General features: G+C 40.6%; 1 protein-coding gene across 2 annotated transcripts in view; it reads left to right on the forward strand.

Moving 5' to 3' along the window:
• PEPD (peptidase D) overlaps positions 1-25668 on the forward strand; it is a 151542-nt gene that overhangs the window by 13666 nt on the left and 112208 nt on the right. For both annotated transcript variants that reach the window (XM_036390095.2, XM_036390097.2), the window contains 4 exons: positions 9335-9398; positions 11793-11840; positions 13400-13461; positions 21581-21625. In XM_036390095.2, the coding sequence (XP_036245988.1) occupies positions 9335-9398; positions 11793-11840; positions 13400-13461; positions 21581-21625 (219 nt within the window). The remainder of the gene's footprint in view (positions 1-9334; positions 9399-11792; positions 11841-13399; positions 13462-21580; positions 21626-25668) is intronic.

The following is a 25668-nucleotide window of genomic DNA, read 5'->3' on the forward strand; positions in this document are numbered from 1 at the left end:
AACCACAGACTGAGATAGCACGTCTCATTTCAGTGGTGTGGCTGATAACCCCACCAGGCATTTCTTATTTTATACTTTATGTGCTACCAGGAGTACTGAGTTCAGCGATAGAAACTCCTGATAACATTTTGAAATATCAGAGAAGCCAAGTTTTTCTTTTTCTATCAGGCATGCCATGTGTTTTTTCTACAAGGCCTTGGCTGCTGCTGCTAGGAAGGTGAGCTGCAGCAAAACAAGTGTCCATGGGGGCTTGCCAGCAAGGCTCTGCACCTCCACCCTGCCTTCTGCTGTGCCACTGCCTGGCCTGAGGCAGAGCTCTGCTCCTTGTTGCCCTGCATTAGGGAAGGCACTTCAGTGAGAAGAACCTCAAGTGAAATACCTACAGTGGTTCCTGTGTTCTTGCACTTCTGAAATACCATATTCTTAGCTCTTGATGTTATTTGTTTTCCTTAGGTTTTTTATTCCCTGTGACCTGTCTGTATGCTCAGGAAGGACTCTCTGAAAGAGTGTGGCCTCTCTTGAGAAACAAAAGAAAGGAAAAACAAACCCAACTGATCTGCTAAAATATGCTAGGGAAGTGTATCATTAATATTAATGCTTCTTAAAAGTTAAATGTGAGTGTAGAGCAGGCAGGATGTGTTTTACTGCTGTGTGCCCCTTGCTGGAGCTCTGGCAGTCAGAGCAGGTGGTCACAGCCCCAGCCCTGGGGGACAGCAGATGCTGCTTTGTCTGGCAGGGGCACTGTGACATCGTGGATACAGCACTGTGTGCAAGGGTAGGTTCTGTCTTTTCTTTGTGCCCCTTGAGGAGTTGTGTCAAGTTCATTTAATTTTGTTGTGGTTTGGCTTTCCTTACAAGTTGTGAAATGGGAATGTTACACATCATCACTTTCCTTCAAAGCTGTTCAGGTCATCTAATGCTGCTGTAAAAATCAGTGCTGCTTTGTCCTGCTCTGTTAGTGATTAATATGGGAGCTGTGAGACATGCTACTGACATTGCAGAGCTTGCTGTGGTGCTTTTATGTGTGGGATATTAAATTCTGCTTGTGTCCCCCTCCTCCCCAGTACTGATGTTTTTCCTAAAGTACAAGCAGAACATCTGCTATAGGCAGATTTGCTGTATAACCTCCTTTGTTAAAAAGTGTGAATTGACACCAGTGTTTGAGTGAAACACTTACTGCATTATAGTGACCTAGAAATTACACTTAATACCTTAATCACTATAATTCTCATGCTCTTTTTTTGAGAAGAGAGCTTTCTAATGAGTATATGTCATCAGTTTAATGCTACAAGAAATCTTTCAGGGATTTCAGTGTGTAAACATTTCCTTAGTCACACTTCTTTCTGTACATGGCCCTTGACTCCAAGGAAGAATTTTGTTTGCAGAGAGGAATAAAGCAAAGGTTACCAATTGCAAGTTTCCTGTGTTTTTGATGGGTAGCTCTTGGTAGTATCTCTTAAATGTCTAATTGAGACACTGCTGCTTAAGGTAGAATTTATAGAAAGCCTAAAGAACTGTTCATCTTTTAGAAAAGCCTGTGGTGGAATAGCTGAGCAGCAGCAGTGAGACTGCATACTTGAAGCAGATGGAATAGAGGGTCAGTGTTTGGCTTGTGCTAGGACTTACTGTGAGATTCTCCTCAATACTTGATGCCTGATTTCCTAAGTCCAGTGGGCTGTACTGGTGCCCCTAGTTACCCTGATTCTGCATGGTGTGTGTGGCACTGGCAGTTCCAGTGTCACACACCCAGCACCTTGTGCCAGCTGCATGCTCGTGGGCTCTGCTCTTCTGCCCCTCAGACACATGGGCCTTCACTTACAATCCTGCTTGCTTCCCTTGAGCTGTCATCTTAATCTTGATTTCTTCTAAGATCATTCTTTTCTCAGAATCCATCTTACTGCAGACTGTATCAAAGGGAGTCTGAGTTTCCATGTGTGCTGGTAGTTTTGCCTTTCAAGGAGTGTAGCAGTAATCCTGAGAGCTGTGGAAAGGGAGCACCATTAAGGTACTCAGAACATTGTTGGAGGCTGTCTGTGACACCAGCAAGCCCATTAGTGCTGTTTTGTTTTAAATCTAGCTTGATGCTTTTTAATCTTCTTGTTTGAGATAGTGAAATTCCTTTTGGATATAAAGGTGATGGCACTTTTTTGGACAAAATCAGGAACATCTGCTGGTGTCTTTTAAACTGTGCTGTGTTGTTCTTCCTAGCAGTTCTTGACACCCTCTTGTTTGGTTAATGCTTTACCATCTGTTAACTTGATGATATTGTAATGAGAAGGGAGTTTATTGGTGAATCTCTGACAGCATTAAAACATTGCTTTTGCATCCCTTTTCCTCTTTCAGCTCTACATATTCTGATGTATTTCTATTCTTCTGCTTTAAATTTTGCCGAGGTTGTTACTCTGTGTTTGCAGTCTCTCTGAAATTTATACTCTGCTTTGAGCTCATTCTAGCAAGGACTGAGAAATGAGTTGTTGACTGTGTAGAACTTCAAGTGCTGAAGATTATGCTTGTCTAATTTTCTCCTTGTGCATGTGCTTTCCCTCATTTAAGTGAGGAAAAATGTAATGTATTTCATGCCGTGTGTGTGTGTGCTGCAGTGCCTTGTACAGGTGCTATCTGCAGGATAATGTAGGCATTTAATTTGCTCAAGACAAGGTGATTTTGCCATAAAGTGGTGTTTTATATCTGTTACTCTGAATATGAAAGTCAGGGTTGAATGGAAGAAGCAGAAAGCTTTAATGTGAAGTTCACTAGTTTTAGCCTTTCTGTCTCACTGCATCAAGAATCATCCTCTCCTGATTTTATGATACAAGCTTGGACAATTTCTTCTGTATTTTGTAGAACCTATGAGAAGAGTACTGTACCCTGAACATTATTGTGTAGAAGTCTTTGTTATTGGTCTATTCTATTATTGTTCCAACTGTGTTAATCCTTACTTTTAATTACTGCTTGTGAAAACATCACTTTCTGGTATCTACCAGGAGCTGTGGCTCCTAAAGACAATAAAACTTGTGGATCTGTATTTTAATAGTGGGAGAGTCTTCAGCATGGCATGCTGCTTTCTGTCAGTACTTGCTCTCTTCCCTGACATAGTAGGAGTTCTTCAAAATGGTTGTTGACTGGTTATTTTGAGATTCCTACAGCTCCTTTTCAAAAAATACATTAAATTGTTGAGTTTTGCTGATTGGTTGGAGGTTTTTTGTTTTGTTTTTTCTTGCTAAAGCCAGATACAGTGATTGTAGGCAATTTCCATTATTTGCCCTAATATACATTCAGTGATAGCATGTGTGGTCAGCCAGACAGGATACTGCTTTGTTGTCTGTGCCCTTTGATATTAAATTAATATTTCATTTTGCAGACAAGCAGTTCAATCACATTGGTGCTTATGGTAGGCTGCACCTATTGCTTTATTTTATATGTAACAGTGGAGTAAGGCACCCCTCTTCCAGAATAGCTGCAAAACACAAACAAGGCCAGATGTGAGGACTTAAGGAATTCTCTGACACAATTCAAATCTTAACATCAAAAGTGTGTAATTTGTTTAATATTCACAGTGAACATACTATTTGGAATATTGTTTTCCTACAGGAATATTCTACATTCTAGGCTATGCAGTAAGATAACTAATCCTGAGCTAGGAATTCCAACTGAAATGTTGAAGAAAAGCTAAATTGGGCTACTTCAGGAAAAGCTGAATTTCATTTTAGAGCTGATCTACTCTAAAAGCTAAAAACTGAAAATCTGTCCTAGAAGCATTGAAACATAGAAATACCAAACAACCTTTAGGAATAAATGTTAAACATATTGAAATTTGGATGAATGTTTAGATGCAAATGAAAGCACATACATAAAAATGTATATCAGTAATTAGGCTGCAAATATATTAGCAAGTGGCTTAGAAGTGTTTCTTTCAGGAATAGCTATCAGCTATTATAAATTCTGTTCACAGCTTCTCTTTGGCATTTGTGATTTAGATCCATCTCATTTTACCTCTCTTCTGAATATGGTTCTGAAAACTAGAACACTTTTTATCATGTTGATATTACAAGGGTATTGCTCCAGAGTCTTTTAGCATACAAAGAAATGTTGCTTAATGGAATTCTTACAGTAATGTCAAATTTGTACAGATCTCTTAAGGTTTGTGTTATGAATTCTTGTGCAATGTAATGAACAAGAGGTTTAAAATGTTTTTAGACAATGTGACCAAGTTTTTATTCAGTTTAAAGTGGAAACACAACGTGGTTGATAAACTGCTGCAAATAAATTGTGATTTGAATTTGTGATTGTCCAAATATGTAAAAGCTGTAAAGTAAATTTTTGGTGTATTTATAGATCTCCAGAACTGTCACAGCTGTTCCTCTTAACTGATGGATAAACAGAGGAGTCAGTTTCCAGTTCCAATTTCGGGATCACATCAAAGTGGAGCCAGTCCTAATAATGTGGTCTGGCAAAATCTGAATTGGTGTGATTTGGTTGTGATTTGATGAAGTATCTTGGTTTTTAAACATGCTATCATGTACTGTGTGAATTTAATTAAACCAAATGGAAAAGTTTAGAATAAACTGGGTTTTTTTTTCACCAAGATGAATAACTGACTGGGATCTGTGATTACTCATTTTTAATACTATGCTCCCTTACACTTTTGCTGGTGGTTTTTGTGTTTGATAAATGTGTGTTAGAGAAATGAAGTAGAGTTATTGTGAGGTATTAATTTACTCTCTGATTTAATGTTTCACACTGGATTTTTACAGTGAAAGTTTTGCTGCTGCTCCCCCACCTCTTTTTTTCTCATTGTTTGAGTAGCATTTTGCTTAAAATAAAATTGTCACTTGTTATCATTGAGGGATGAATCTCCAATATTTGGTGTTTAAATAAAACCCTAGCTGTTAAAATAAGGCAGTGCATAAGAATTCAAATCTTCTGAAAATACAGGTTCACATCTTTAGGCCATCTTCAGCATTTCCCAATCCTCCTGAGAGTAAGGAACCAAGTAGGTGATCTAGGTGGGGCAGGAAAACATGGCAGAGAGAGGAGTTTCATGGGAAGCATCAGCAGAAGGTAAACAGCTGAATATTTAACTCAAAATAACTTAAGCTTTTTCACCAGAAATTGGAATGAATTGTAAGTGATGAACTAGAGAAGTCTCTTCTTTAAGGGGTTTTTGTGGCTGAAGATGAGAAAAACTGGGGTCATATTAATGTAAATCAGTATCAGTGCAGGACTCTTACATTTTCTTTCTGATGGCCATGAACTCTGAGATGCCACATTTTTGCTTAGATGCTTGGCCATGTGTACATGGGCATCTCCCAAGAGTTTGGAGTTGCTTATTTCCACTGTAAGAGAACATGGTAACTCCTGTTATTCTGGAAGTTAACTATTGACAATTCTATTAACACTGGTATTTGCTTGGCTGGAGTTATAAAACTGTAGGGAAAGGATCCTGAGCCTTTTTAGGGCTGACATGCATTATTCTCTGTGGGTTTTTGCCAAGTTGTGTTGTCAGGGAATCTCAGCAATTTTGCACACCCCAAGCCCCTTCCTGATGCCTATAAAAATTAGGTCATTGCTTCTGTTCACATCTGTTTACACAAGGGTTGGGCTTTATTTTTTATAGGTAAATAGGCATGATTCAATAATATCTAGGATCATATCTTCTGCTTGGGCAATCCTTCTAATTAATTTATGGCTTGCTGTGGGGTTTTTTGCACATAGTCTCTGCAGTGATTAATCAGAATTCTAAAACTGGCAGCCCATAGCAGCATTACAAATGACAAAGCCAAACCTAAAAGTTGTAACCAGTTAACTTACTCTAGCTTCTTGAGAGTCATTTGTGGAGAGAAGTACCCCTCATCCCTGGGAAGGATCAGATGTACTTGAAATGATGATAACTGAATGAAACTTCTGATTTTCATTATGCCAAGTGAGCATTTCATGGAAGATAGCCTGTGGCAATAGTGATCAGTGCTAGCTTTAGCCTGTTTTGCATGCAGATTGGATAAAAATGGGTACTGAGCCCTGTATCTGCTCAGGAACTCTGCACCAGTACTTTTTACAGTAACAACCATGTTGTGCATAATTATCTTTTATTGAGCCCCACTAAACTGGGGAAAAAATGGGAGAGTAAATAGAACATGGAAAGGTACCATTGAGGATGACAGAATGACCTGGGTTGGATAGGACCTTAAAGGCCATCGAGGTCCAGCCTCCCACCATGGGCAGGGGCACCTTCCACTGTCCCAGGGTGCTTAGAGCCCCATCCAGCCTGGCCTGGGGCACTGCCAGGGATCCAGGACAGCCACAGCTGCTCTGGGCACCCTGGGCCAGGGCCTGCCCACCCTCACAGAGGGGAATTTCTTCCCAGTATCCCATAACCCTCCTTCTGTCAGTTTGAACCCATTTCTCCTTATCCTGGCAAGCCAGGCCTTGTACATAGTCTCTCTCCACCTTTCCTGTCAGCTCCTTCAGGTACTGGAAGGTCACAGTGAGGTCACCCTGAGGCTTCCTTCTCCAGGCTGAGCAATGCCAGCTGTGCCAGCCTTTCCTCCCAGCAGAGCTGCTCCATCCCTCTGCTCCTCCTGGAGCCTCCTCTGGGCTCTCTGAGCAGCTCCAGGTCCTCCCCAGGGCTGGAGGCAGCTCTGCAGATGGGCTCTCACCTGAGGGGCAGAGGGCCAGAACTGCCTCCCTTGGCCTGCTTTGCTTCTCCTTCTCCCTGACCTCTGGTTGCTTTCTATACTGCTGTTCTATATGTGACAGCACAGAATTTTTTGGCTCTAATACAGACTTCATGTTCACTTTTTCCTTGCACCTCTGTGGTTCTGCAACAGAGTTGGTCTTAGAAATCTTCCCAGTGGGAGAGGCAGCTTCATCACTGGAGCATTGTGGCTCCTGTGGGATGGGTTTGTGGGAAGTGTATATGAATTTATTTTTCCATCTAGTTGGAGGTGCTAAATGACTGTATAAAAGGAGGCAGAGCTGTGAGTGCTTCAGAGAGGAGCTGAGAAGTCTGAGAAGTCTCAACTTCGTGCTAAGTCCTGCTGACTTTAGAGTGAGCTAGCAAGAGGAAGATGAGCAGGGAGGTGCACATCTAGGAATCAGGGCAGCTTGTCATTAGGTGTGATGAAGGCAAAAGGATCTCAAAGGTGACCTAGTTTAGCAACTGAGGGAGAGGATGGAGGATTGTGGGAAGCTGCTGTTCTCTTTCTCTTAGAGAAAAATTCAGCCTTGAAAGAACGATGAGCTACGTTTGTTCCTCAGAAGAGTCACAGTGTAGATGAAAAGAGATGTTGGAGGGATTAAAGCTGGAAAGGATTAATATTAACCAGAACTGAAGAATTGGATTAGTAGCTGTGTGCTGTAGGCTACACAATTATAGGAGCCAACTAGCAACAACAAGAACAAAAAAGTGGAGAAAGAGCTTGTGAAAGGAAAGAAATTTTCTTATTGGAGTGATGGAAATGAGATCTATTCGTACTTTAACTGCTTTAAATGAAGTCAATAAAATCCAGCACACTTGTGGGTATATTTCTATGAAACATTTACTTTACAATAAACAGTTCTTTGATTTAAACAATGCTGCTAATTATTAAAAGGTGCTTTGGATGTATTGCTCTAAAGAGCATATGTTACCATAAATTACCAGTGGCCATACGTGAGCTGGTTTTACAGTTGGGATTCTTCTGATACCAGATGAATTGGTTAAAACTGTAAAAGAGAACCAAACCAAAAGGTGCTAAATCTGTTCATCATGGTTCTGGATTGTTGAAATACTTCAGGGTGTGAGGAATGAAGGAAGAATAAGGAGATGCCTGTAGGAGAAACAGACTATGCAAAAGTTGGAGGTAAGGCTACTATAAGAGGATATAGTGGGGTTTTTCTAATTTTCTGTGAGATAAGCCAGGGAGAAAAGATAAATGATAATTGCTTTGGAATCTCTGTCACTGATATGAAGACTCTACACAAGGAGTATTGCAAAAGGGAACATAAAATAAGATAGTTTTGTGTTACTTTTGAGTAGTACTTTCACAGATAATAAATTTTTAAAAATCTGTGATTTTCTCCTTGAGAACACCATAAATGGTTTCATGTTGTTCATGTCACAACCCAGTACTGTTTGGAGCATGAAGAAATGTAAATGATAAAGAAGCAGACAAGATAAAAAATGGACAGAAGGCAGTGCTGCAGCCTCCTGGTGCTGCCAGCAGCTCTGGCAGGTGCCTGTGGTGTGCAGCAGCTCCTCAAGGTGCTGTTTGCCCCACCACTTCTGATGGTTCTCCCTGCAAGGGTCAGAAATGCCCTTTGGCCTCCAGCCTCATTTATTCTCTGCCCAGATGGTTTTGTGCTCTTGTTGTGTAATGTTTACATGGCTGAAGCTTTGGTGCTGCCCACACCTCTTGCTCTCCCACTGTCACTCAGGAAGCAAAATGCACAGGATCCTCCAAGCTCCAGCACCAGCCATGGGTTTTATCCTCCCATTTTCTTCACCCTGAAAGTAAAGAAATGTTTTTATTTTTGTGGAAGGGTATCAGCTGGGTGATTTTATTATCTTGAGATCACATTTTCAGGATTATAGAGGTTGTATTTATTTCAGTGTTGGGGACATGGAGATTTTAATCAGAGATTAAAGTCTCCTGAAGAACTGGCTGCTACCATACAGTGAAGGAATGAGCAAATGTACAGCCATTGGTACAAAAGCCAGCAGGAGAGCCCGGCAGGGACTGACTGCAAGCAGATCCTTCATGTTCTTCTTGCCTTTAGACAAATGTCTTTGGCTGGATATCAGGAGAAGAGAGTAGAAGAGATTGAATTTTGAGTATGGACCTGTAAAGTTGCCCATTCTGTTGGGTTAGAGGAGTGGATCTCTGGTGTCCTGAGGAATAGAGGCAGCAGAGCCCATGTCCTAATAGCCCTCAGCCTGCTAGATGGTTACCAGGGTGAAAAATGAATGTTTTATTCACTCTGTGAATGTAACACAGGGCAGGCTGGTCTTTTGTTATTTCCACATCCTTCCAAAGTTTGGTGAGTTATAAAGTTACATGTAAGTGGCATGGCAAAAGTCCCTAACAAAACTGTCTTGCATAGGATGGGAAAAAACACTTTTGTTCTGAGGAGACTGTGCTATCAGCATGGACTAGATTAAAGCACACTGAATTTTGTAGCTGTGCAACTTTCTGTGTAATCTCCTGTTTGGAGAAATAAAGATAAGATTAGTAAAACATCCCTCGTATCTGATGCTATTGTTGTGATAGTAGAGAATATTATTTCTTTCTCTGTGGCCTTATTAAATGTAAGAGCAAAGCTAAACCCAAATATTTCTTTTTATTGTTTTCGAAAGGATTCATCCCCCTGAATTTTTCAAGAACAAATATGCTGTGGATGAAGCCTACTATGTGACTGAGGTGAGTTGTCTGTGGCTCTGAATATTTTTTTTCTGTGAATACAAAATCAATGAGTGGCAATGACTTTGCTTAATTTTAGTCCCCTTCTCCTGACTTGTTGGGATCTTCTCTCCCTTCCCTGTTACAGGAAAATGTCCTTTCATCTTGCAAAGCACTTGTAAATTTTTTTAAAGACTGCTCTTTTGATCTGAACATAGTTCTTAATCCAAAGGCAGTCTCATAAACATGTTTTGTGCATGATGAAACCTGTCAGTGTTTGGCTTTATCCAACTAAAACAAGCCACTAAATCCATTTTTTGGAATGCCTTGGAGATTTGTGGAGATAGCTGTCAAGGAGATTCCATGTCCTAGCTTGGACTGGGGAGCCTACATTTATTTTATGCCTCTAAAAAGCTGTTGGGAAAGGTGTGGTGTTTGTGAGGTCCCCAAGATGTGGTGAGAGATGAGAAACTGACTCCATGTTCTCAGAAGGCTGATTTATTATTTTATTTTATTATATTAAAAGAATGATGTACTACACTATACTAAAGAAAGAGAAGGATACAGACAGAAGGCTTGACAAGAATGAATAATAAAAACCCTCAGAGTGACTGACTGACTCCTCAGAGTGCAACCCAGCTGATGGTGATTGGTCATTAAGTAAAACCAATTCACATGGAACCAATCAAACATGCACCTCTTGGTAAATGATCTCCAGCCACATTCCAAAGCAGCAAAACAGGGAGAAGCAAATGAGATAATGCTGTTTTTTCTCTGAGGCTTCTCAGCTTCCCAGGAGATGAAATCCTGGCAAAGGCTGCGTGCCTTACTCTTATTTTTTACAGAATCATCCTATGACTTGAATAAGCAAATATATTCACATTTCTGGGTGCAGGTGTGCCTTGCTTAGTTAGGTTTCTGATTGAATTTCTGAGCAGATGTTTGGACACTCGTGCACCTGGCCAGCAGTCGGTTCTGTGCTAGGAAGGCTCAGCAGGTGAGGACAGTATTCCTGCCAAGCTCTGTGTGTGACTTTCATGGAGAGCAGCTTGAAGAAGACTCCTCTGATTCTTCTGTTCCAATAGAACAGTAATTCTGACTCTCTAGACCACAAGTTTTGTTCTCATCAGCTGTGAGGAGATTTCATTTAATTTTCCTAATGAGTCCAACAACAAAGTAGGGTTTGATCTGTGTGTCAGGAGCTGGGAGTGGAGGGAGCTGTGGAGAGGTGGATTTTTGCCATATGTGAGTTGGAGTCTTGTTGTGTCCAGGTGCTCCAGTGCTCATCTGTCAGATGGTGAAAATTGCAAGTGGAAAATAAATGTTTTATTTTTTAAAATCACATTTTTAAAAATCACATTCACCTTAGTTGGTTTGGGTCACTTTCTGTCAAAAAATGTCTTCATTGCAGTTTATTCTCTGCTTTTTTCCTGCTTAAAAACTTCATTGATGGGAAAAGGAGCGTTTTATGTGGACCAGTAAATAAATTTAAAAATTAAGGCTGCTTTTGGCCTGGACTGCATGTATTGGAGTGGGAAGCTGTTGAAGCTTGCATTATAACTGTTCAGCTCTCAGTGGTTCCTTCAGCTTTTGGCTTTTTTGCCAAGGAATTTGTTTTCCACCATCAGAACACCAAGGGCCTTTTTTATATAATAACTTTACATCAATAAATGGCCAACATGTGTGTGTTATCCTGATATTTCATGGAATTAAGAAACAAAAAAAAATAAAGGGTGGAATTGATATTTTTGAGCTTCACTGCCATATTCTTTCTTTTATTAATATTAGCAGTGTGCTATTAAGGTGTTTTAAAGTGGATAGAATATTGCTCCATGCAGCTCTGTCATCTGTTCATTGCCTCAAGTGTAATTCAGCACCCACCCTTCCTGTCTGCAGCTGCTCTGAAAGCCCAGCACTCTACAAGCCCAGTGATTTTGTTCTCAGTTTGTGAATGTTTGAGGGAGACTGAAGGAGCCTAATAAAAGGATTGGTCAGTAAAAGTGAGCCAGTGAAAATAACAGTAAATATTCTTTGCCAAGCATTTAGCACATTGTACCATAATAATATCAGTGCAAATGTTATATGAGCAGGATAGAGCACCTTGGTGTTCCTTATTTCTGTGTGACATTACAGCTTGGCTCCTATGTTATGCTTTCCTAATGATGACAATATTATAGTTGGTATTTATGTCTTTAAAGGAGACAATGAACTTGATCACTGTCAATATTTTGTATTCTGCTGTCTCTTGTTGCATATCTCAGGTAATACTACAATATCTGAAAGGTATCAGAGGAACATTTTTGTCTTTGCAGCTCATTTACTTTATATACAGTGAATATTGATGAAATTGGTATCAATGTGGTTATGTGGAAGAAAAAAAAAGACAAATAATAGTAATCTAAACCCTCTTTTTAGCTTTCCAGTGTATTGGCTTTGAAGAAACCTGCTGTACTTCTCACTTTGGTAAGTCATATTGGAAAATACTACATTTCTTCAAAAAGGATACCAGTTTACAATCTAGTTTTCTGGCCCCTCCATGGTTTCAAGATTTGTAGCCTCTGGCCTTATCCCATCTGCATTCTGTCTGCCAAAAGCTGTTTTGGTTTTCTGGTAAAACACCACAAGCCTATCGACCATGAGGGCCTCTACCCTCCCCACTCTGACTCCAAACCCCCTTTTCCTTTCATGCTGTTCTGGTCATGTCATGAGCAGCTTTGGGCCTTTCTGTGGGAATTCCACAAAGGTTCAGGGAATACTTTTTTTTTTCATAGAGTGGTTTAATTGAACAGCTTCTGTTCTGGGAGGAGTGAGGCAATATCAAATGCTTGCTAAGTATTTTGAATGGTGCTTGCTTATTTCTTGGGAACAAGCATGAATGAATGGAGGTGAAGGCTGCAAGTTTCTCCTTCCCATCACCTCCCAGCTGCTCCCCTGCTTTACAGGTGTTTTGTAAACTCCTACTGTCTGTTTTATTGTCTCTAATATTTATAAAAATTATTTGCTGGCTCTGAGCTTTCCCTTACAGCAGATGCAGTGGCAGCTCCTGGATTTCTTGTTTTCCCATGATAGAGACCAGGCAGAAACCATAACAAAAAAATCCCTCCTTAGGAAGGTACATGGCCCTAAAGAATAGTTAAGAACAGAGGCCCTAAATAGTTTTCAGTCTTTCTTTCACTTATATTTGTACACTCTTAAAAGATAACCCTATGGCTTAATTTCATGTTCTTTAAGAGACATGAGAGAAATGGAATGTTTGACTGTCTTATGCTTCTTATTGTGCGTTTCTTCACATGGAGTTGTTGAGTAGTTATCACTCTGGGAGCATCCTGTTGTAATCAGGAATTTTCACATCGTTTTTGGCTGAGGGGAGGGTGCTGTGGTGCTTTCACATTCCTCCCACTGCCATGAAGAAGCATTCAGAGAAGGGAAGAGCTGTTCTCTGTCTGCTGCTGAATGGAACCCTGGTCCTCTCCTCCTGTGGTCTGGTTCCAGAGCTGCTGCTCTGCAGGACTCCCCAGGCACATGTCAGAAGTGTTCATCTGCTGTCTAGCAGCCAAAATACTCTTGCTTATGCTGCTTGCTTGAATGGAAAGCTGGAGGGGAGCAGCAAGCAAATTGAAATAGTGACAAATTTAAATTGCCAAGGCAGGGCATAATCATTTATTTTAATATTAAATTACTTTAGAAAAGCTTTGCTACTTTTCATTCTTGTGCCCTGTATAATTATATTATAGGTCTCACACCTCCCTCTCAAGATGCAAGGGCATTAGAAATCCAAGCTTGTCTTTTTCCTATGCAGCACATCCTGACCTGAGTTCTGTGCTGCTCTCCTATGGAACTGATTATTTCTTATATTGGACTGTGTTTGAGCAAACAGGGGGTTTTTATTTATAGTGATTCAGGTAAACTTATGTGCAAGATTTCCGAAATACTTACTGCAATCAGGTTCTCCCCATGATTTCAATTTTAAAGACATGTGTTTGGCTCAGAATCACAGTCCTTTTTAATCTCTTTCCTCCCAGCGTGGTGTTAATACTGACAGTGGAAATGTCTCCAAAGAAGCTTCCTTTGAGGGGATCAGCCAGTAAGTGACACAGCTTTTTTGTACATTAATTGTTACGTGGTTATGTTGAATTCGTTTTACATTGCAAATTAAATTATGTTTTTTCTTGATGAAAGGATGTTGAATGGCAGATCAGATGCCAAACATTTTATTTCCAAAGAAGTTTTGATACATGTTTTTGAAGACTTGAAATACAGTCAGGTTTTTTTTTTGAAATCTCTCTTTCATCTAAGTTAATCCAAATTTTCTTTTTGTCTGTGTTTATACTGTAGCTATTTAAAACCAAATAGACCCATCCTCATACATCCATTTTCACTTTTGTGATTGGAATATTTGATTTTCAGATTGAAGAAAAATTAATCTTTAAGAGTAGCCTTTTTCTCTTACTGAGTTCCTTGCACATTATTAATCTAGATATTATGGATTTTGGTAATGCACAGTCTTCTGAAAAATTGTTACATTACAGGTGTAAAATAAATTCACAAATCAGAAGAAAAAGGAATAATTATTTCTCTGTCTAGATGTGAGCTTCTAGTGTTCTTAGCTGTCTTTTTATGAAGTTTGGCTACTAGTGAGGTAAAAACGTCTTCCTGCATGCAGTATTTTGAAAGGGCAGTAAATAGAAATACATCACAGCCTGCTCTGGGATGTGAGGATGATGGCCTCAATTTTTAATGAAACACAACTGTCTGTTCTGTTATGATATTTTTTAAAGATAATTTTCTGGTTTTAGCTCAAGTGTATGGCAAAAAGAAACAGACTGCCCTCATTAAAAGGCCTGTTATAATTAGCAGTTGTGCTGAGATGTTGATCATTGACTCCCAGACACCTCACTATATTTATTTCCATCCTCCTGTGTCAGCAGCATGTTAATTCTACAGTGAGGATGGTAGGGCACAGAATTGGCTGCAAGTCTGGGCACTCATTTGTGTAATCTGAGCATATTTCTGCTGGGATTGTTTCTTTGTGTCAAGTGATCTGAGATCTGGAATCTGATTTCATAATTACTTAGCTCTCCCCTCTGTATCCTAAAGGAGTTTCATGGTTCTGTCAGGGATATTGGGAACAAGGTGCCAGGCATTTAGACATCTTTAACTGCCCACTGAGTTAAATATGAAGTGTTCCACAATACACACAGGTCACTTCTAACTAGTGTTTGGTGTCCTCTCTGCTGTTACAAGCACTCTGAGTTCTCTTTGTCTACTTTGTCCAAGTAGATGGTCTGCATACAGATGGACTCCAAAATCTGTGTGGAGCCATATCTCCAGTTTTATCTGATACAACTCCACATAAAATACAAACAGTTGTTAACTTCACCAGCAATTCTTTATTGGAATGCTGTACAACAGTCTGTTTGAACTACCAAAACCCCCTTTTTTACCCTGAATTCCACCAAACTCTGTTTAAAGAGTTTAATTAGTAGCCCATTCACTAGTCAACATTAAGCTGGGAAGCCACTCCATTCAGCACTTCATTTGAGATTTTAAATGAGTGTCTCCTACAAGACTAAATGATATTTAAGCGTTGGCTTCTCAGTTAGTGCTGGGCGTGCTCCCTGTGTGCTGCCAGGAGTGCTTCTCCATTCCTAGTAGGGATTTCCAGCTGGCAGCAGATATTTCTCTTTGGCACTTGGCACATGTTCCTCCCTCTCCACCCCCAGGAGGCACTGGGTCATTCATTTCGCTGCCTTGGACAGGTGTGGTTGGTACCTTCCCCTCCCTGTTGGGATCTCTGGCTGCTCACTGTGACCCTGAGATTGTTCAAAGTCTCTTTTCCCAGCCCAGTGCTTGAAGAAGCAGTCAGGGCTCTTCATTTCTCGGTCTCAAGGTTGTTCATTGTTCCTTATCTATAAAATTCTTTCTCCTGCCCTGCCAGGTCCATCCAGCAGGACAGTTCCAGGCACTCTGCCTGCCCCCAGGGCAGGGTTATGTCTTTATACTAAAAACTACCTGTACAATGTTTACAATTCCTTCCCAATACCCATCACCTGTGTTAGACACTGAGCTTCTACTCTAAACCAATCTAACAGTGCCAACATCACAGCAGAGATGGAGGCCAAGAAGAAGAAGGAGAAAGGCTGGACACACCCAGATCCCTCCATCTTGCTCCCTGAATCCCCATTCTAAAAACCCCAAAATCGACTTTTTCAGTTTGTGATAAATTCGCAATCATTCTACTTAATTTGTCATGGCTTGCAGATCTTCATCTAAGGTTGGTAACTTGCTCCACGGGTCATAATCAAACCCACAGGGGCATCTTGGGCTCTGTGCCAGGGTCTCTGAGCCCCCTGGCAGGGTCCTGGCTGCTCAGGACAGCCAGAGGGGTGTCCTGGGTGCTGACACCTCCCAAGCTCACAGTATGGGAGAGCATGCACTGATTTTGTTGTTGGATCAACCCCCCTCTTCTGACAGAGACCATGCCTTCAAACCACTTGTCACTCCAGTCTTTCTTTATCTCCCTGGTTCTGTTTGTGTCTTCTCTGGGCTGTGGTGGCTCTGGTGAGCTCCTGCTCGGTTCATGTGCAGGGGGTAACTGGGGGTCTGGAGGAGGGGGTGAGCTCCCTTTTAAACTCAGCTTGTCTCAGAATTTTGTAACTGACTATATAAATCAGTCCATTTTATATTTGTTTTCAATATAGACCCAAATCAAATTCAACTTTCCTGCTTCTCCACCTCTCCTGTAGCAAATGTTTCCTTTATAGAAAGATATATTTCAGATGTATTGATTGTTTCCAGGAGGATTACACCCAGAGCAATGTGTTCCTTCAGATGTGCTCCCTCCTGCCTGCCTGTGGCTGTGCCTTGCTGGCTCTCAGTGCTCAGCTCAGCCAGGCTCTGCCCTGGCCATGATGCTCTATTTTATGCCTGATCTCCTGTTTGTTTTGTGTTCTGGCTTCCTGGCCAAGATCTATTTTCTTGCTAGGACTGTTTTGTGTTTCTCTTGCTTCCATATGTCTTTTTTTCTCCTAGGCTTGGCCCAGTGGGGGTGGGGGGCATGGGGGGTGTTTCATGATGGATAATAATGAAAATAATGTCTAATTTCCTGAAAAGGGTGAATCTTGCTCTCTTTGCAGGCTGTACATCTGCTTCTGTCAGAAGCTGTGTTTTTCTTGCCCTAGTGATGTTGTTTCCCTGCCTTACTTTTTGAACCTTTTGAACTTCTTCTGGAACATTATTACTTAAGCTATTTGGTTAATTTTTCTACTGTCATAAATAGTCATTTGAGACAAAATGACTGCTGTGGTTGTGGTTTATTTCTGTGCCCTGAGGATCACCCTGAAGTTATTTTTGTCATGCTAGCAATAGCTAAGCTTGATTCTATCCTGATGATAGAATCTGTAGGGGCGAATTATTTCCTGGTTTCCATTGGTTTCTGTGTAGCTCTCTGATGTAGCCAGGGATGTTGCCCTTCAGCAAAGCTGGTCTGTTGCTGCAGGCTGTGGAACAGAGGCCAGTGGCACATGGAAAGTTCCCTGCTCAGCAGAGGGACACGGAGGGACCAGCCTGGGACAGGGGACCTGGACCATGTCCTGGTGCTGCTCCTGGTAACTGCCCTCAGGTCAGCTCTGTTGGCAGCTCCCAGGAATCCTACAGGACAGGATTGCTCACTTGCCCCAGAGGGCTGAAGCATGGAAGGCAGATTTCTAAAGATTTCTAGTGCTTTCTTTTCTAGAAATTCATATTTCTATTTGCTAATAGAGGCCAGTTCTGTGTTTGCAGGTTTTTTCCCTAATTCATGGATCCACTCTTCAAATGTGCAGGATTTTCTTTCATCTAATCATGCCAGTTATGTAGCCCTTGTAAAAATGCTTTGAGAGGATGTGACTCACCATGCAGAAAATGTATTTTTAACCAGTAGGGTTGAACAGTAATGTACCATATACTTTAAATCACTGTTGAATAAACCTTTGCTCACTGTGTTGGCAGGGTTTTTTTTCATCCTCAGAGTCAATTGAGGTAAATGATGGACAGTTTAAGCAATGCACCTAACTGTTTAAAATTTTGCAGTGAATTCCTCCTTTCATATTGGATAGCCAAATCACTTCATTAGGACAAAGACTCTCCATGTTGAAGAAGAGAAGAAAATTCTACCATTGTTTATCAATATGTTTTAGATTTTTATCACTGTAGACAACACAGTGTATTCATTAAACTGACAAAAAGAGGTCTCATTATACAGTGCTTTTATATGGGAGGTGTAGATTTCTGGGGTTGTTTTATCTAATGAATTTGTCTTGCATGTGAAAGGACAACTGAGTATGAAATCAATTTGGACATGCCTTAAAGTGTAGTATTTCTTAGTTCTGCATTGATTAAATGAGAGCATTAATATGTTGCAGATTGCAACTGTAGCAAATGCCAATTTGTTTTCTTCCTCAAGACCACATATCTCATCATCTAAGTATTGTCAATTTGCAAATTGCAGAAAAATGTAGAATTAGATTGCACTGCCTAATCCTCTTAGCATTAGGGTAGTAAATGTTTTGTTATAAGTTGTTTGCTGTCTAGGGAGATCAAAACTTTGCTGGGAGGCCATGGTCAGGGGATTTTATGTAGGGGTTTGTGCACAAATTATGTGAATTAAATCCGTTTGTATAGTCATACTGTTGGTGGTGAGAAGCTCTCCTGCTGGGTTTAAGCAGTACCTTTCAGGATGTGGCTGGTTTGTTTGGCTGCCTTGCTGCTGGATGTCCTGGTGCTGGCCAGGACAGGGCTGATTCCCTGCAGTGTCTGGGAGGGGCACAGCCAGGACCCAGGTGTTGTTCTGTTGTTCCCAGCTCATGCCAGGGCTGGGGCTGGGGAAGGGACTCTCCTGCTTTGGAGAAGGGGGTTCCTTCCTGCAGAGAAACGTGCTGGGCAGAATGGTCCCACTGGGTGTTTGGTTATTGTCAAGGGTTTCCCATGTAAATCTTTTCTTTGACCTTTTGCTCTTAATTTTGTTGCTGTTCATTTTCTTATCTCATTGCTGTTTCCAGAAAATCATTCTTGTCTCAACCCATGCTCTTTGCCTTTTGTACTTCCATTGGGAGGGGCAGGGGAAGGAACTGTGGTTCTAGTGGAGCACTAAAGAAAGCAAGTGGGATGACTTTTGAAGGATATTCTGCTCCAAAGGTTTGAAAGTTCACGAATGAGGAGTTGAGAGGAGTTGTAGGGGAATCATATTGTTAGTCCTGAGGTGGGTAGGTGAGCAGCTTCCAGCTGGAGGGGAAGGGGGCAAGTGAGTGGCAGTGATGCTGTGGTTTTGGCAAGAGCACCAAATTGGACAATACTATGGCTAAAGCACCACAGTAACTAACAGTGAAGTGTGATTGGAGTCATCAGCCTTTGAAGGCTCACAGTTATAAACAGGTGGCCCTGTGGCTGCTCACACAGGACCCACAGCTGCCATGAGGTGGGTGGAGCTGAGACAGTTCTGTCCTTAATCTTTGACTTCCTTAAGAAAGTGGCCTGCAATATATGCTGTGTCTCAGAGGTCTAACATCTTGTTTTCTAGCTGGCATTACACCAGAAAGTCTGTCTTCTGTTCAGCTGATGACCTCCTGGCTCTTCTCCACCCACCAGCACCCTCCTCATTCAGTCCTGCTGCCTCTCTGTGTGTTTAATGAGCTTCCCCAGTTGACAGCAGACCAGAATTTTAAGAACTGTCACATAGTGGGTGGTCCCAGCCAGCAATACTTGGATTTCTGGCAGCACAAAGACAGTTCAAGAAGAGCCTGATGCCTTGAGAAGGCTGACCTAGAACAGAGGCTAGGTGGAGCTGAAGAATAAAGCAGGGATTTATTAGAAGGCCTCAATGGATCCACCTTGGGCTGCACCCAGGATGAACCAAAATGGTCCCAAAATGCCCGAGCGCTCCCGGGGTCTGTCCCTGGGATCAGTTCTGCTCCATTTGCATCTTGCAGTTCATTGTCCCATTCCAGCTTTAGCCCCTGCAGTCCCACCTGCTTGTTTTTCTCTCTCCAGCCCACGGTGTTTGTGCTCCTGGGCTGAGATTTGGATCATTTGTCCTTGGTGCCCAGCTGGAGCAGGAATTGTTTTGTCTCCCTGCCCTGTGCACAGAGCTCACCATCCCCTCATGTGAAGCTCAGAACTACTCACTAAAGCAGCACAGAATCTGAAAAATATAAAAGCTAAACCTGAGGCATGGCCAGGAAAGATAAAATCCAGGGGCTGTAGCTGAAATGGCTTTTCTAAAGAGTGAGCTGCTGTAAGTCTGCACCAGTGTACAACTTTTCCCTCTTTTTTGAATGCTCAGGTGAGACAGTCTTCTTTTATGAGGTTCATATTTGGCTCATTTATTTTGCTTTTGATTTCATCCATTTGCGTTTGTGGTTAAAGTGACCAATTCAGTTTGTTGAGATGTGGATTTTCAGAGTCAAAGTCAGCTGCCTTCTGTAACTGCCCTTCCCTGTGCTTTATTTTCTTTTGTTATTTCACAATAACCAGAGTTTACTCCTATTTGCATAGAGCTGGTGTTGGACTCTCCAGTGCTGCACTGTCTCCTTACATTTGCCTTCATTGATCAGTTTTCTGTCTGACATACTGATGACATTACTGAAAGATTTTGTAGATTTTGTCTCTTGTTACACTGCAGCATAATTCTGTGTCTTGGTGTTCTGTGGTGGTGTCAGTTGGTGTTCTCCAGCCACACAGGCAGCTCAGGCTTTTGGGTTCTTAGAATCTTCATAAATTGATTTTACTATGTCATTCATATATTTTCTTCTGTATAAATCTGTATTTTCCTGTCATTTTACTTCCACTGTAGAATTATTTCTGCATTGGTCTACATAAGTGATAATTTTTGAGATGGTGATGATTAAATTGAAAATATGCCCTTCTGATACTTTGTTGTTTCCAAGTGACCAATTTTGTTATATAGTGATGCATTATTCTGTCACTGGTGAGTGCCTTTTTGTCTTGAGATGTTTTTACAGTGATTTCCCATTAATACCCATAATATTGAATACCATACAGCTTGTCCTTGTTGAATGTTGTAATAAGTTTTTGGTTTGAGCTACTAGCCTTCTCCTTAGTAGGGTTTTATAAGTTTATGAGCATCTGTTTCTGAAAAAGAGAAATATAGGGCGTTTTTCTGCTTTCTCAGGACACAGGAAGACCCTTACACAATTAAAAGTGACTTCTAAGTAATTTTTTTTTCATTGGATTTGTGCTTTCATTGGTCCCTTCTGAGGTATAAAGAATGGTTAATAACCTGGAATAGATTGAATTTTTTTTCCTTCAAAAATGTGGGAAAAGGAACTGTTGCCTCATAACATTCTTTTGAAGAACTTTTGGGAGCTTGTAGCATTTTAATTCTCTTAAACACCCTAACTGGAGAGCCAACAGTCCTGAGCAGACAAAAATATCCTTGATGCAGAACACTCCTTAGGCATTTAAATTGTAAGCAAAAAACCCTTTAAACAATGCTTGAAAATCCATTTGTGTTCCACCTAATTACTCAGCTGCTTGCTCTATTTGCCACTGTGGTGTTATTGTTTAGAGAGCCTCAAAATCACTCCAAGATTACATGAATTGCTCATGTAGAAAATAAACAGAGAAATAGTGAAGTGTCAGAGGCCAAGGCGAGTGTGGAGCTTCTGCTTTGCCTCTTCTGCAGATTGGAAAAGACATGGAGAGGTCATTTTCCTTTTCACCATCCTCTAAAGCAAGCTTGTTTATCACATGGCCACCTTCTGTGCACACAGAAGTGGGAAGGCATGAAACAAAGGATGAAATCTGCAATTTGCTGGGTTTAATTTCATTGAAGGGTATTTGAGGAACAAAGTGAAAATCACAGAATAATTTGGAATGAATGCCTGGAGGTCAGGCTGGTCCCCCCCACAGCAGTGAACTGATAACCCAGCCTTTTATTGTTGCCAAAAGAAGTGTGATAAGCATGTCTCAAACATACTCTTACACTGGCTTCTGCACATTCTTGAAATTATGTATATGGTTTAGTTTCATGTATTTCAAAATTAAATGCATTCTTCTCCCTGGGTTCTCTGTTGAATTCTCATACAATACTTGTTTTTCACTTTACTTCCTCAGAGAATACATGGTTTAAAAAAAAGAAAAGAATATCTAGTCTCTGCTGTTGTGGCTGGCTGCTTTTTAATATTAATATCTTTGTGTTTTTTTAGATTTAATGTGAACAACAAAATTCTTCATCCTGAAATTGCAGAATGGTGAGTTACATAAAATCTTTCTCTTGGAGTAGTGTTGAACATGCTTATATTGTACCATTGCTTCAGAGGGGCTCCCTCAGCTGAAACCTCCTACTTTACTACAGGAGTTTTAATTTTAAATTGATTTCATCTTATGGACTGGAAATAATGGACAAACATAATAATAGGGCAAGGTAACAGCATTGAAAACCAAAGAATTTATGTAACATTTCTTAAGCATTTTATCTGGGTGCACATTTCTCTAGGATGTGTTAGGGTTTAAGTCACATTTGTGTAAATATGAGTTTGTATGAATGGGAAAGGAACTGAGGAGAATTAATGTTCTAGTAACAGAAATCAAATGTAGATCAAAACTCTGTCTAAACAGGTAGTGTTTAATGAGGTGTTATTTCTTCTCCAGGATTTATTTTAATAGCCTTAATTTTGTTGAATTATTATTCATGTAACTGTACTTTGTAATTCTTGGGGAACTCTGCTTTAGCCTATCTGAAACCAACAAACTAGATGTGTGACTAAGTGCAAAGCTGCTCCATTTTATTACTTTTCCTCTTTTGGTCAACATTGCTGACTTTGTCCACAGGATTGCTCCAACTAAGGCTCTCTAGTTTTCCATTTAGAAAATTACTGAAGAAACATAGTGGTGGATGAAAGAACATAGTAGTGGATTTTTGTTAATGAATTAGGTTTTTAGGTTTTTATCTAAGCTTTTTTTTTTTTTTTTTGTGTGTGGATTAATCTGGAAATGAGGAAGCAAATCCTTAGTTAAGACAGATAAGCTTAAAATACAAAACCCAGGTGCACCTTCTGGCTCCCACTGTGGCAGAGCATTGTATTGCATGCTACTACATATTATGTTTTTAATGCTTATTTTCAGCACATATGCTGAGAACCATCTTCTGCTGTCTCCATCTACAGCTAATTGCCAGCTTGAAAACTGTGGAGATGTAATTTGAACATCAGTGATTTTTGGAACATTTAGAGTTGTTAAAAGGTCACATATCTGTTGTAGCAGATATTTTTCATTGCTTGGCAGGACATAAAGCTGCAGAAGGGAAGTGGGGAGGCTTTGTGTAGACAGACATTGTTCCATCCCTGAGTCGTGGGTGTGCCTGGAGCTGGGGGAGTGCACTCATGACCTGCTGCTGGGTGTCAGGGGGGCTGATCTTTAGATCCTGCCTATTCCAGAGTTTGTGCCAGTCCTTTTCCTAAGCAGAGAAGTTATGTTATGTTATGTTCGTTACATGTTATGTTATATTTTCGTATGTTCTTATGTTTCGTAGGCACATTTGTAGGCACGTTTTGTATGCTATGTTATGGGCTTGATTTCTGAGTTTAAGAGGGGTGAGGAACAGGACCTGGAGAGGGCCTGTCTGACTTCCCAGCTTTGCACTGAAGACACAGCAGGACAAGAGGGACAGAGATGACAATTTTAGCTGCAGAAGGCTTTGGAGTAGGGCTCCAGACTTTTTCCCAAGGTAGCTTTCAGCTTGTTTCCATCCACCTTACCAAGGTGTCATGAGCTTTTCCCCTCTGTGGTTTCAATTAAAGGGTGATTAAGTCTTCTTTAGGAAGCTCAGGTAAGGACAAACATAAGGTCAGTGCCCTGGAGGTTGTGCTGAGAGAGGTGGAGCACTGAGGCAGTGAAAAGGCAGCACCTGGAGCTGGGGTGGAAGGAATCATCTCTTCAGTGAATTGTGAGAGGCAGCCTGGAATTCTGATTCAGTTCTTCCTGCAGCCTGACTGAAGAGGGATGCTTGGTATGCACCCTCCCTACACCTGGCTTTCAAGGAAGGGGAATTCTAAGTAAAGAGAAAGTTCAGATTTGTATTCAGAGATGTTTTAAAAGGTTTTACTGAGTTTGGTGGCATTCATTTTAAGTCAGAAGTATGTTAAAGATGGTTGTTAGGATTTAAGTGTCTGGTGAAATTACGATGTGAATGACAGGTCATATTAAAGCTTACTAAAGTAGAAATCTCCTTGGAATGTCAAATTACCAACCAAGAAAGTTTGTTTGAAAAGCAATATTTTTAGAGTTAAGAACATTTTTCTTTTAGGAAGATGAATTCTTGTGGGTTATATTCTGGGGTAAGAAATTGCATTCTTTGAATCATCTCCTTGCAGGGATGCATTTCATTTCAGATTTGGCATGCTCTGAACTACTGTGTTTTACATGGTACTTGTCAGAAAAACTTTGCTCTATGCCATGCTGTCAAACTGCCAGCTAGAGATGAAATGGCTGAGCTTTCTGAACCAGCCAGGGGGAACTGGGAGCTACAAAAGGCAGCTCTAGTATTATACAGTCCTCTAATAAAATGCAGAAAAAATGACAAGAGGCAAAGTGTTTGTGGTTAAGGATCTGTTGCCTCTCTTGCTTAATGTTTCAAGATCTCATAATTTTCTGACTTGCTATGGAACTTAAAGATGAAACAGAAGAATTCAAGCTTACACTGGATTTCAGCAGTTTGCAGATGGTGTTTTATTTATATTTTTTCGTTTTATTGAGTGGGTGTATTTCCAAACAAATTTTAAAACTTTCATTTTAAATTTAACGGCTTCTACTTCAAATTTCATGGATATGTTAAGTATTGATTGCAGTGTTTTGAAAAGGAAATGCCATCTAACAGAAGAAAGAATTCAAACTTGTCTAAATTATCTCCTTAGCAATCAGGAGGTTTTTTGACACACCAACACTTGGCCAAATGGCCTTTTGTTCCTGTAATTTGCCAGTGTCTATCATAATCCTGTTGCTGCTAGAAGTAAACATGTAGTAATTTGCAGCTTTGTGCCTGTATATACTGTATTTTCCTGTAAACCCAGTGAAAATGAACTTTGATAGTTCTACGTGGAAGATTTCCTGTGTTCTGTTTTTTGCATTATTGTGATGGAAAGCTATAAATATTTCTTTGTGAAAACTGATCTGTATGTTAGTATCTTAAAACTGTGCATTTGCTTTTTGTGTTTTCAGAGGTTTTTCTGTCTATGCTTTAAACCTCTTAACGTTTTTTGAACTCCTGTCTTTGGTGTTCCTTCACCTGTCTCTCAGAATTGTACTGTGATGCCTCTCCTTTGCATATGGGCATTGCTGTGTTTGCTGCCTTTCATGCTAATCCAGCTTAGCAAGTTTTTATGCATTGCAGAAGAGCATAAATGTATCAACTGTGGTAGAGAAATTTCTATAAATAAAACGTGGAAAGGTAGCAGCAGAGGTGAGAAAGGGTAAAAATAAGGTAGGTCTGTGAAGTCTGCCCACGTGGGCATCATCCTTATGTATTAGGTGGTCTGTAAATCTGATACTTCCAGAAGGAAAAGGAGGAGTGGACGTTCCCAGTTGTTTTCCATGTGTGTCACAGAAAGGAGACATTAAGGTTGCACACATGGACCAAAAAGCAGCAAAACAAGCCAGCTGATAAAGCACTCATCTGATAAGTGGAAACAAATACTTCTGGCAGCATTATCAGAGCTGCAGAATGCACGTGGAGAACCAATTTATGTAGCTTTGAGGATGCACTGGTTTAGGAAAATACAGTTGAGTTATGTGAGTTTCAGCCTCATAATTGCCTCAAATTCTGTGTGCTCTCCACCACTTGATTAGGTCATGCATGTAATTTGATATCCAGACATTTAAAATGCCCAAATGCACTTTCAGGATTGAAATGATTCTTGTTTATATTAAAGTTTCTCTGTCCTGCTGGATGACTGACGTGGGTGAAAAGACCAGCTGCTCATATGGCTAAGTGAAAATAAAAGTAGAAAATGTGTGGAAAAGGAGAGTGAGGAAGAAGAAATGCTTTTACATTGGCAAAATGAGAGGGGTAAAGAAGGTGAAAGTTATAGGTCAGTCCTGACACTCAGAGACTTGTGCTTTTATTTCAACTAGATTGCACTGAGTGGCCCCCCAGCCAATCTGAGGAGTGCCTTACATGTGCAATCTGTACATTGTGGCAATTTGCATTAGCTGGAGCCTGGAAATTATTTCTTCCCATTAAAATATTAATGCATTTATGCAGAGGCTGTAACTGGTCTAAGAGCTGTTTTTAATAGAA

Source organism: Molothrus ater, chromosome 12 (assembly GCF_012460135.2).
Source record: "Molothrus ater isolate BHLD 08-10-18 breed brown headed cowbird chromosome 12, BPBGC_Mater_1.1, whole genome shotgun sequence".
NCBI classification, from domain to species: Eukaryota; Metazoa; Chordata; class Aves; order Passeriformes; family Icteridae; genus Molothrus; species Molothrus ater.